Source organism: Corvus kubaryi, unplaced genomic scaffold (genome assembly GCF_017639235.1).
Source record: "Corvus kubaryi isolate FWS band 111438036 unplaced genomic scaffold, C.kubaryi_AGA036_p1.0 71, whole genome shotgun sequence".
Taxonomy (NCBI): Eukaryota; Metazoa; Chordata; class Aves; order Passeriformes; family Corvidae; genus Corvus; species Corvus kubaryi.
Window position 1 is genome coordinate 10,004,745 of NW_024582059.1, and position 12,428 is coordinate 10,017,172.

General features: G+C 33.4%; 1 protein-coding gene across 2 annotated transcripts in view; it reads right to left on the minus strand.

The window, feature by feature from the left end:
* FSTL5 (follistatin like 5) overlaps positions 1 to 12,428 on the minus strand; it is a 278,658-nt gene that overhangs the window by 71,358 nt on the left and 194,872 nt on the right. For both annotated transcript variants that reach the window (XM_042049795.1, XM_042049794.1), the window contains exon 8: positions 1,435 to 1,555. In XM_042049795.1, coding sequence (XP_041905729.1) covers positions 1,435 to 1,555 — 121 coding nt within the window. The remainder of the gene's footprint in view (positions 1 to 1,434; positions 1,556 to 12,428) is intronic.

The window sequence follows — 12,428 nt, forward strand, 5'->3', positions numbered from 1 at the left end:
ATCCCAGAAGAAAAAATTGGAGGAAAAGATGTTGATGCCATGTATTAGCTCAGGGACAACACTCTATCTACAATGTGTTGTGGGTCAGGAGGGGAAGAAGTTGGGGAAAAAAAGCTGAGATATATGGATAGATAAATCTTATAAGCCAGCTTCCTGGAGAAATGTAACAGCAGAGACAACATGTTTATAAAACTGCAAACAAGCACTAAATGTCAAAGTAATTTAAAATGTGAAGATATTAACAAGAGAAAAGGGGAAAAAGTCTATTAAAAGAAGAATGAATCATATTAAAAGCCAAAATAATCTTGGAAGCTGTATTTCATATGTATATAAATATAAGAATAACAGAAAAAATTTCAGCATTCTTGAATGAGATGTCAAAAAAAAGTCAGCCTAATAAGGGTTTATGCAAGTGATTAATAACTAACAAAACAAAGAATGATTGTAATAGCAGTGGCCAGGAAACTAGGGCTAGAGTATGCCTCAGGAGAGAAATAGGGTCTCTTAATGCAAAGCAAATTTGGAGAAGATTGGGGTCAAACATGATTCTGGATAGGATTAATTAACAACATGGAATGACAAACACTGGTAGTTTACTGCAGAAAGGGAGTCTTAAGAGTCAAAGATAAATATGAATTGAAATACCATGAAAGTACTCAAAGAAAAAAAAAAATACATTAAATCTCAGTGGTGATAAAGCATACCCTTCATCACTGGAAAAGAACTGCTTAAAATAATTTAGGAAATAAATTGCATATAGGAAAAACAGCTAGGACAGGGTACACCAGCTCTAGAGAAGGTAAAGGCCTGTCTTCAGGGCACGACTAACAAAACAGTTAAGTTTTGTCCAAGTACAGAATTCAATGAAGTGTTACCTGGAACTTGAACAGATGCAGGAAAATATAAAAATCAAGACTTCAAATCCAGGTGCCTCAAGTTAATCTACTAAAATCATGGTTAGATTTCAATATCATAAATGTGAATTTAGAAGCCTGCATCAATTACAGAACCTTCTGGGAAGTGCATTCTATTAATCTTATATTCAACAAAACATTCTTAACTTTAGAAACTTACACACTTATTTTTCCCAATGTGTTCTCCAGGTTACAAAATTAGTACCCAAAACTACTTAATCTGTGTATACATGCATATATAAACCACTTATTGTTCTGCATAACATCACAGGTGCAAAGCAAGTCCTCTGGACTATCTTTAAACCTTTTAATAGTTATTATTGATATGGAAGCAATAAATTAAAATTATTGTGTTCCATTATTTTTAAGGTTACTTGAAGGAGAACAATGAAGAAAAAATTATATATCTTTTTCTATTAAGCTGTAACACAATACAAAAAAAAGTAAAACAGCAACAACAGATCTGCTTAACAAAATCCAAGTTTCTTATGGACTTGATAATTGGAACATTTTTCCTTACCAGTCACCTGGAGAATATGAGTTTGATAGAGCTTATCATACCCATCAGCAAAGCAGGTGTAATTTCCCATATGAGTTGTGGTAACCTTAGTGATGTACAAGGACCCATCATCTCCAAAATCCTACCAGGAAAGATTAAAAACAAGGTTATCATAATTCAGCCCACATCTCTACAGTAATTATGCTCGTCATCTTGGCAACAAAGCTGTGATACAAGTATCAGACATCACAAATATTAAATCAGAATATCTGACAGTAATCTGAAATTCAAATATTATACTTGTGAATGGTGGAGTTGTTTATACTTGCTACCTATATTGTGACTGTAAAAGAAAACACAACTTTTATATTAACAACTAGTTAAACTCTGCAGAAGCAATATGTTTATTTAGCTATGACAGTTATTTGCAGAAGAAAAGCTGTTGAGGATTGGATCCGACCAGAGGGAAAAAATAAATCTCTGCAAAAATTAACAAGTTAAATGACATCCTGTGGAAGTGTTGTCATCTTCTGTAATGAACAGACAGACCAAAAAAAAAAACCACCTCATTTTTCTTCAATTCTTCTCATTAGATTCAGGGATACATTGCAGAAGCACTACTGCTGTAAACTAATTTCAGTGATCTGGGATTCCTGAAAGCAAATGTTTGTGGTCAAGACTGAGGCAAAGCAGGCTTTTAGTACATCATCGTCTTCTATGTCTTTTGGCACTGGGTTCCACGCCAGCTCAGCAAAAGGCCCATATTTTCCCCTCTTTCTGTTGCTGCTGATACAGTCCTGAAACTCTGTAGATCTTCGTGACTCTCACCAGATCCAATTCTGGGATGACTTTTTCTTTCCTTATCTGCACATTCAAATACAGTCTCCATGTTCTTCCTGGGTCACCTGTTGTTCCTTACACCTTCTTCCTTTTATTTGAATTCTCTCAAGAGCTCATTGTTCATTAATACAGACTTCTGGCTGCTTTTGATTTACTGTTCATTGCAAAAGCCTGTTCTTGAGCATAGAGGAGGTCATCCTTGAAAATCAACCATCTCTCTTAGACCCCTTTTTCTTTCAGCAAGATCTTCTATGGGATTCTTCCAAGCACATCCTTGAATAGGCTGGTCTTCTCTCCTGAAGTCCATGGTTGTATTGCTTTTTGCCCTGCTGTCTTCTCTTAGGCTCCTCAACTCTGCCATCTCATAGTCACCACAGCCAATGTTGTCCTCACCTTTGTATCTCCAACCAGTTCTTCCTTATCAAGTTTCTTCACAAACTTTGTAACCTCTTCTATAAATTCCTCAATTCCTATTGAAGACTTTATCAAAAGCTTCCAAAAACAAAAGCTTCAGCTACAATACCTCGTTCAGGAAGTCCATAAGTTGCACAGTAAAAGAAATTTGATGGAAAATATTACTATGTGCTGCCTTATTCTTACATTCTATCCTTTGGATGTTATCAATGACAAAATACTGGGCTACATTAACTTCTGGTTCATTGTGACTGTACTTGCACTCCTCCATGATCTTACCTATGGCTTTTCCAATTTATTGAGGTTTATTTTTTTTCAGTTCTCAGTTTCCAGTTTTTGTTCTTACCCAGAGAACATAATCTCATATTTCATTCAAGATTACTTTCACTATAACATCTTGAGTCTTTTTGTAGACTGAAATTTAAACATGAAAACTGAAGCATCTATGAAATTTCCTTTAATTTCTCAGTTTTCTTTCTTTAAACATACTCTAAATATTATTCAAAAAACATATGTCTCTATGTATTTCTTTCTTTTTTTCATCCAAAGATGTTTGGGCAACTAAATTTCACATTTGCACAACTCTGTGCTTACAATGATTCTGCCAGTTGTTCATTGGAAGAAGAAGACAACCCACCTAAAAATTAACCTACCTGGTAATCCTGTCAATAACTTGTCTTTCTTAAGATAACTATAGGTTTCTATATTAGCACTTTGGTTACACAGAAAATATTTCTACCAAATCTTCAATATACCATTGCATGTTACCACTGCAAAGATCAAAAAAGGGACCCTCTTTAAGACTTTTTATGTGAACCAATACCATTGGATTTCCCTTCAGAATAACCCACATGACTAACTTCAAAAAACTTCCCTATTGGATGTTCTGATCTTTATCTCTTTCTAAAATATATGACGCAGAAGATCAATTTACTTTTCCCCTCTTACTAGCTGAACACATGTTTTCAAGGTGCTCCTCTTTAACAACATTTTTAGTGGAAGATGAAAGAACAGTGATTCAAAAGAGCCACACTACAGGTACTTACATTTTATCTGGAAAATGGATATTGTTATTGCTGTCTAAAACTTTTTGCCTAATCTCTGCCATATGTATTTGTGAACAAAATAGGACATAGGATGGAGTGTATAAAAATTCAGCTGCTACAATGCAGTCTGGAGACTGGTTTACTTTACCATTCCTTATGCTAAAGTATTAGATATTGCTTTGAAGCACACTTACCTGTTACAGCCTTTTAACTAGCTCATTGCAGGATATGATATCTTTAGGTACCATAGCTATTTTCTAAGTAAACAGGTGTCTGTGTTATGGTTTCTCCCTTCTTTTTCATAGAAACAATGGATGAAACATCCCTCTGAATATTTTACATTAGTATCTCAATAGAATTCACACATGATGACACTCAAGAGAGTTAGAATTTTATGGATAGCGTTTTTTGTTGGTAGTGGTGAGTTTTGTCTGGTTGGTTGGTTTGGTTTTTTTGCAACTACAAAATAAATGTCCCTAGCTTATTGTTATACCGAGTTCAATGTTTGTTTTGTTAATTAAAGCAAACTACTCAATACAAAGTGAACTTAATGTGGTAAGCAGCATTTGAAAATGGATGGTGAAGTGCAAAGAGAGCTATTTGACATTACATGTTGACAAGCATTTAGTGCCTTATTGACTAACTCACAAACTAAGTAATTAAAAAAAACCTGTATCTATACTGACACACAAATATCTTTGACACAGAGCCTTCAAACATCAACAGCAAAAAACACAGAAAAGTGGTTTTTTACCTTTTGGAAAATATATTTGATGACAGTAAAAAAATTGCTACAAGCTCAATTTTTGTTCTCCTACTGTTCAAATAGAAATGGCAAGGTACTTTTAAAATTACATTGAGAAACCCTAATTATTTTTGTCATACTTAAAAAGATAGAATTGAACAATTATCTTAACAATGATTCCACTGCAATTCTGTTCTCCTGAAGAACTTGACATTTTACAAATCATGGTATATGTTATGAGTCATGAGTAAAATAACATGAAAAGAAAACTTTAATTTGATAGTGAATCTTTGCTTTGGTTTCTTACTGCTTATAAAACAGAAACTAAAGGTGATTTTTGGTTCTGAATCAGCAATTATTTCCTTGGAGTTTGTAACTTGCTTTCATATGCTAACACTTTCCATATAAGAGAATTTACGACCATTTGCCAGTACTTCTTCATTAAAAGCTATAGAAAGACTGTTCCAGCTTCCTCCCCACAGGAGAACATACAATGAAATAGACTGCTTGAATTTGTTCATCATCACAGAAGCTAGAAGTGGTCTTGGTTTTGCTTGTGGCGTTTTGTTTTTGGTATTTTTTCCCAGCATTTGTTGCCAATATACCGCTCTCTTAAATAACTTTTTGGGGTTTTGTGCTTTGCATAAATAATAATAATTAAAAAAATCCAATAAAAAAAAGAACATAGGCTATGTGAACTGAAGATGTGAATTCTTACTTACATTATCCTCAAATAGAAAAAAAAATAGTTTATTGTGTCCTTAATAAATGGAATTAGCAAACATCAAATATTTTTAATTCACAGCTTTTCATATTACCTTTATTTCTATTTGCAGTCTTTAACCAATCTACAACAAAGGGAAAAAAATATATTGTTTGGTCTCTTTTGTACTGATGGTTAGCAGAGTTATCATAGTTCAATTATAATGATAACAAACTCTGGGTGGGGGAATTTCCCTTCTTTTTAAAGGAAAATCTTGATTTTCTAATGGGAAAAGTCAAAAACCACCACATCATCTGTCTCTGAGCTGATCAGGTAGAAAATTTGAAGCTAAGAATTAAAAATTTTATTGGTTTCCTAAAGGAAAGCTGGATCAACAATTGCAACCAAACAGATATATCCAGAACAGCAGTTGTTTGCTTGTAAAACACAGCCAAGATACATACCCCCCCTTATTTCCTGTACATCCCTCCAAGCTTTCTGCATTTTATTTCAGTCAACTCATGGAAGTACCAGTAATACTAATGTCCCATTCTTGCTCATATTTTACATACCTTTCAGTATCTCTAACTTCCTTTATTACAAAGACACAGAGAGTAGATAACCTTTTGAGGGTTAACTGAAAACATTTTTTAAAATAATCATTTATGTACAGTTGGTTTGCCAGATAAACTCAGCTCAGGCTTTTCATGCTAATGTCAATGTTACAACTCCTATTTGCCAAGTAATCAGTTTCTCTGTTCACATTGGCAAAGCAATGCAACTCTGCAGTTTGCTATGGACTGTCAGAAAGAAATTATATTCCACAAAGAAATCTGAAAATAATTGCACTTGGCAGAAATCCAAGATGGTTTTTGAAGTTTGCCTTCTAGATTAAGAAGGAAAACAAAACCTACATTTCATAAGGACAAATTTTGCATGCCTTCTCTCAGTCTCATATTTTAAAGCTGCAATAAGAATAAATCATGGTCTAGCGTAAGTCCACTGGCTGAAGAATCATCCTGACAGAAAATTGCAAATCATGCCAAAGCTTAAAGAAGAAAAGCATGCAGTCTAACATAAGCACTAGTATAGTATATGCAGTAGAAAGCGACAGGATCTTAAAAGAAACTCCGCTCTGAAGAATGTAATACCAGACACCAATTCGTGACTATTAATGCAGGCTAGTTTTAGTCAAAGGAAATAAATCCTCCTAAGCTTCTTTTACAGTCATTTGAGAAAGCTCGGGGTAGCAAAATCCTTTCATGGGACCGTTCAGTGGATCTGTCATTGCTCACTGTTTTAGCTGCCACCCACCTCTCTCTGCTGACCATGAAAACAAACTTCCTAGCTACAATTAGACATTCTAAGCATTCCATTGGTTCCTCTTTTCTTGACACTGGAGAGAAGAGAAAGAAAAAAGCAAATAATGACTGAACTTTACAGGCTGTGTTTCATTACTGCAAATAGCTTTACTAGCCTTACTCTGCTGATGACTGGGTAAAGCGGTGATCATTTGGTGAGTAATTCAGAACATCTAACTAAATCTCCAATGCTGAGAAAGTCTTCATGCATCCTAAGCCTGTATTACAAATGGTCAATGCAGAGGTCAGCCACTACTCTTGCTTCCTAAAATAAGACTTTGTAATGCATGAGCCCAGGCTGTTAGCTGAATTGAGCAGGATTTGGCTGTATGCAGCAAATCTGAAAAAAAGGTTATTTCTCTGACTATAAATGAACATACTAATACTGTACCTGTTTCGATAATTAATTAGATAGGTATGATTTTCCCTTTATTCTCTGGGATACAGTAAGGGCTGCAATTTCACTTCATGAGGAAACAGTAACAGCTAATAAATGGTAATATCCATTATTCTACAGAAAACACGCAACTGATTTGTGCTTTTCAAAAAATGTCTGTTGATTAAAAATTAATTTTGCTATTTTGAAATCTAATAATGTTCAAGCCTCCTAAGAACCTGAAGAGGGATGACAGAGAAAAGTGACATAAAATGCCTCAGTGCTAGATCACCACTGAGAATAATGACTTCATTTGATACGTAGATGTGTAAAGAGAATTTGGATTTTTTTTCTTGTTTATGGCAGACACTAGACATAAGTGAGAGCTTTTCCAAAGTACTAGAGCTCTTGAGGCTAGCCATAAAACATCACTAACCTTTTACTTCCCCAAAAACTCTGTAATTTTATGCTATCTTGCTATGAATCTGCTATAAGGACTGCAAATTTATTTAGACATTAAAAATCTCCAACTGAGTAGATGCAGTATATTTTAAATGGAAAATTCAGCATGTTCTGATACAGCTGTCTTTTTTATTGCTTCATATTACATAGAGATCTTCAGAATGACTCATATACCATTTAACTTTTACTCCTTTTTAACAAAACAAATTGTTATATAATCAGATTTAATCAGATAAATCTATTTGACATTAATTTCTCATATATTTTTCAAGTTCACCTCATAACCAATGAGATGAATAATAATTACCCAATTACCACAGTTTATTATCATTCCCCCAAACGGTTCTTTTTTTCTTTTTTTTTTTAATCAGCTTTAATTGTAGATGTATTTATTATTACACTCCAAGCTAGCTCTGCAAAGGGAAACTAGCTTTGCACTATGCAGTTTACTTGGATCATATTCCGAAGGTGTCTAACTCTTAAGAGGCCCAGAGAAGCAGAAGTACTGATGTCATTTACCCTTCAAATTTAGAGTTAAGTTTAGAGTTAAATTTGTGGAATAAGCTTTTAGCAAGAGCATCCCCATTTGTACCTTCCTTCTTTAAAGACATTTTATTTGTAGAAAGAGTGCAAAGAAGTCACTGAATACTTCCTAAATTTTTCTGATTCTAAAAATATCACACTATATAATTACACTGTGCTAAGATTTAATATGTTATCAAATATTTAGATTACAAATTATTATGTTCTAAATTTATAAAGTTTATTAAAGTTTTTGATCTTCCTATTGCATAAGACACTGGATTTCAGTTTTAGTCTCATGAGTCCAAACCCCTTTTCTTATGTTGAAAAAAAATCATATATTTTGTTCCTGAACTGCAGTCATCTTAAACTAAAAGAACTCATTTTATTTCATACAAACAAATTTCTCCAGACGTTTCTTTACAAACTCAAGAGAATCTACAAAAAAATACTAAAGAAAACAAACAACCCTTAAATTTTTGTATTACTCAAATTTTCATCCAATTATCATCTAGTCCATCCCATGTATTTATGAACTATCCAGGAGTGAGACAGACAAATAGGAAGAGTGCCTTCAAGGTTTATGCAATCTACAAAAGCCTTGTGGGATAAACTTTGGTTTGTCACAAACTCCTTAATGTACACGTGATAAACCAATAAACAGACTCAAAAATACCTTTTCAAACAACTTTCAAAGATCTTGCAGATAAAACTACCTAAACCAAAAAAGATAGACATTGGTTGGGAATCCCCTAATATGTGGCAGCTGAAGAGGATATATGGGGGAGAAAAAAAAAACCAAAAAAACAAAAACCTAGTACCTTAAAATGATTACAAAATCAGAATGATTCACTTTAGCTCATTCTTAGCACACAAGGGGGGAAAAAAGCATATTATAACTCTAATAGTTTTCTTCAAGTTGATCTCTCATTTTAAACACAGCATTAATGTGTGAAGTGAAGACAACAGTAGAAAGAAAACAGGACCAGTCACACATTACTTGGATTATAAATACTATGCCACTTGTGCCAGTTTGTTATCAAGTACGTCATATAACAAATGGGCACATATATACTTAGAAAGATTTTGAATGTAATTCCCATATGAAACATTTTTTTCAACTACACACGTGATTACATACAACAAAGTGAGTGACATCCATTCTCTATCCATCTTTTGCTCTTTTCTTATAAAATCAAAATATTGGCAGTTTGAATGCCAGCACAGCAGCTTCACCTAAGGGTTTAGCCAAGATTGACACACTCAATACTTCTGAAATATTTTTCTTAGAGCCTTTTAAATAAACAGCAAATTCCAGTCAACTCGAACTAAGCACTCAGTATGAGCTGGAGTACTACAAATAGATGCTGAATTTATGCTAATAAAATACTGAAAGCTGAGACAATTTACGTTTAATAACAATCTTAGTTGTCTAAGCATCACACACACACTGCCTTTGCTAGAACCACTAATAGAACAATCCATGTCCATCAGTCTAATTCTTTATCACAAGAAATCTTTACTAGGCATGATTGATTCCTTCATATCAATGAAAGAAAAGACACTGCAAGGTCATTGGCAGCAACCTTTTACTGTAACCACAGAAACTAGTGATGCAGGAAAAATTCTTTGGGTTTTGTTTTGGAGGTAGGGTTTTTGTTTGTTTTGTTTTCCCTCTCTACAGAAATGAATTGTGATACTTTTTAGTATCGCCTTTGTATTGTCTGGTTCTGGTTTCTGGTCAGGTTAACTGTAGGCCATTGGAAGAACATCCTGGTATAAAACAAGAAAAATTACAGTGTTCAAAAAGTTTTCAGTAAAAAACCAAAAATTTTCAGCATATGGTGGCACTGACAAACATATTTTCTAGAGCTGTACCAAGTATGACTTCTGTCCTTTTACTGATATGAAGCCAAGATGTTATGGTAAGCCCACAGGTATCACATATTTTGATGGCTGTTCACAGACAAAGACAATAGCATAATGCTGAATAACAAAATCTCATTACTTTCTACACATTATTGCCAATAAGATATTTCTGTTTCTTCTTTCTGTTACATCTCCTTCTGTTACATATCTTTCTGTTACATCTCGGCTGTGCTTGAGTCACAAAATGAGGTTGGAAATTCGCCATTTCAAAAGGGATTGTGAATAGTCATTATAAATATTTTCTGGATGCTATTAACAAATAAATCTTGCTGATATTTAGATGCTTTGTTCTTATTAAATGCTTATATTTGTTATACATAGAAAGTTTACTATATCCTGCTACTTGCAGGTAAACTGTGTGTATTTAAAAGCAAAGTGCCTAATTGAGGTACATGTGTTTCCTGTGTTACAATAGTTCAAAAAAAAAATTGAACATAGTACTGTCAATTGCACAACTAAAAATAAGACCATAAACTCCAGTTAAATTAAATGCTTATATAAAAATGTATATGCAAATGAGAGTATCACACTGAGTCATGACCATATTCCTATGCTCTCTTTAAATTGAGCAACAGGTTCTCTCTTCTGTGAGACATCCACTACTTCAATTTTACCACTGCTCTGCCAATCACAGTAAGAAGTTCTCTTCTGTTGCAACACTAGCTAACTCTTTATTAACACACCTCAAATTTCTACAAGATGTACCGAAATAATTTTCCTTCTCAGTACACCATTGTTGTTAATATTTGTCTCCTGAAATTAATTTTTGCTTTTCTAAGTACCGCTTTCTGTAATGGGCCCAAAATTATTTTAGAAGTGCACATCCTTTACAAAACATGAAGCTATATACACTATATTTTCTTTTTTTCACCTCTGTTCTTTGCTTTTATTTTCAACAATGGGACAGCACTGTCCATTGGAAAGATTCTATGTTACTGTCACCATATGAAACTCTATTACTGAAATACCATAATATGATCTTTTTCTTATATACAGTGCAGCCTTACTTTGGAAGACTGAAATGTACAGTTGTTCTTTTTCTCTAGCTAACCCTTGATTTCTATTATATTTTACTCCAGTCATTAGCTGTTGCCAACTGATCATAGAATCCATGTCAGAAATAAGGTTTCTATTAATACAGAGGGGTGGGAGAAAAGGCAGCTTTTCCTTCTCTGTCTTCCTTTTGAAACATTAATTGTTCAATAATCACAGGTTAAACTTCAAAGACTTTTTCACGAATGAATTTCTTGTCTGATGTTAATACTAATGTATATAATGTTAAAAATGTGAAGGCAAAACAGGATTTCAGTCGTCTTTCATTAACTATAAGTTACAATAGTAGGAACTGCACAGAATTCATAACACTTCCCAAATTGCTACACAAAATTTTAAATATCTTGTAGACAAAAGTCATATGGTATTGATAATTGCCAGAGTATGGCAATTCCACTTGATTTCTCATTAACACAAACAGGTCTGTAAAGACAGACTCTTGCCTGGAAGGAGCACAAATTCTACAAAGGAAGGCATGGCTTCCTCCCAGTTAAGTAACAGAACAATTGAAATAAAATGCTTAAAAACTGTTGCTATTAAAATTCTTAAGAGTAAATGGACACAAAAGTTTGCTTTTAAACCAAACAAGGTAAGATACTTCAGATGAGAGTGATAAGAAAGTTTCCTCTTATTAAGGTACTCAGAAATTTATTTTCTATGTAAAAAAAAAAATTCTTTTTCCTCTTCAAGATTTCAATTAAGTATCTATATGCAAATACTTATGATTTGAAAACATTAATATATTTTCCTTAGAAAGTTCTAGATGGAAAATGTTCATCAGCAAAACCAAAACATATTTAGTAGGTACTTTAAAGTAACTGTCAATCACTTTTATCTCACTTTACCCATGAAAGTATAATAAAGAATGCAGATTCAGTGATTCTCTGTAAACTCACCTGAATTTTCCTTACTCAAGGACAATTTTTTACGCCAAACCCAATTAGGTATTATTTAGAAGCGCTGTTTCAGCTTCCCTACTTCTGTTTGTAGTTTTAAGCCAGGCATACACGAAAGGAGAATCAGATGGACATCACTGATGGATCTGTTTCCCAAATCATACTAAATTAGGAAATCCTTTAGTTTATTTTTTCTCTCCTTTTGAACAGAATAATGAAAACACTCTGCCATGGATACAAAGGCTCTTGTATATACCCAAACAGAAAAAGTTCTGAAACTTTTCAAAAGGAAGCTCTAGATTATAAAGAATGCTATGTAAGAATAGTATAAAAATGAAAAAGAAAGGAAGGAAGAATATACATGAAGGTGATAAAATTAACAGGTGAAAGAGAAATCAGTCTGAGCTAAAGTAAAATTAATTAAATTTAGATACGAATGGTATCAGGTATATGCGTAGACAGATCACTGACAAGTTTGATTCAGAGAAATCTTAGATATCATAATTTGAAAATCATAGCAGATATATCCTTTTCTGTTGTTATCCAGTCAGAGTTCACAAAGTGATCAGATTTGGTCTAGATAAACAATTTGCTTCAAGTTCACTTTTGCAAGTAGTGATAACAATTATTTTTCAGATGGGTAGCAATTTTCTTTCTGAGTCAGTACT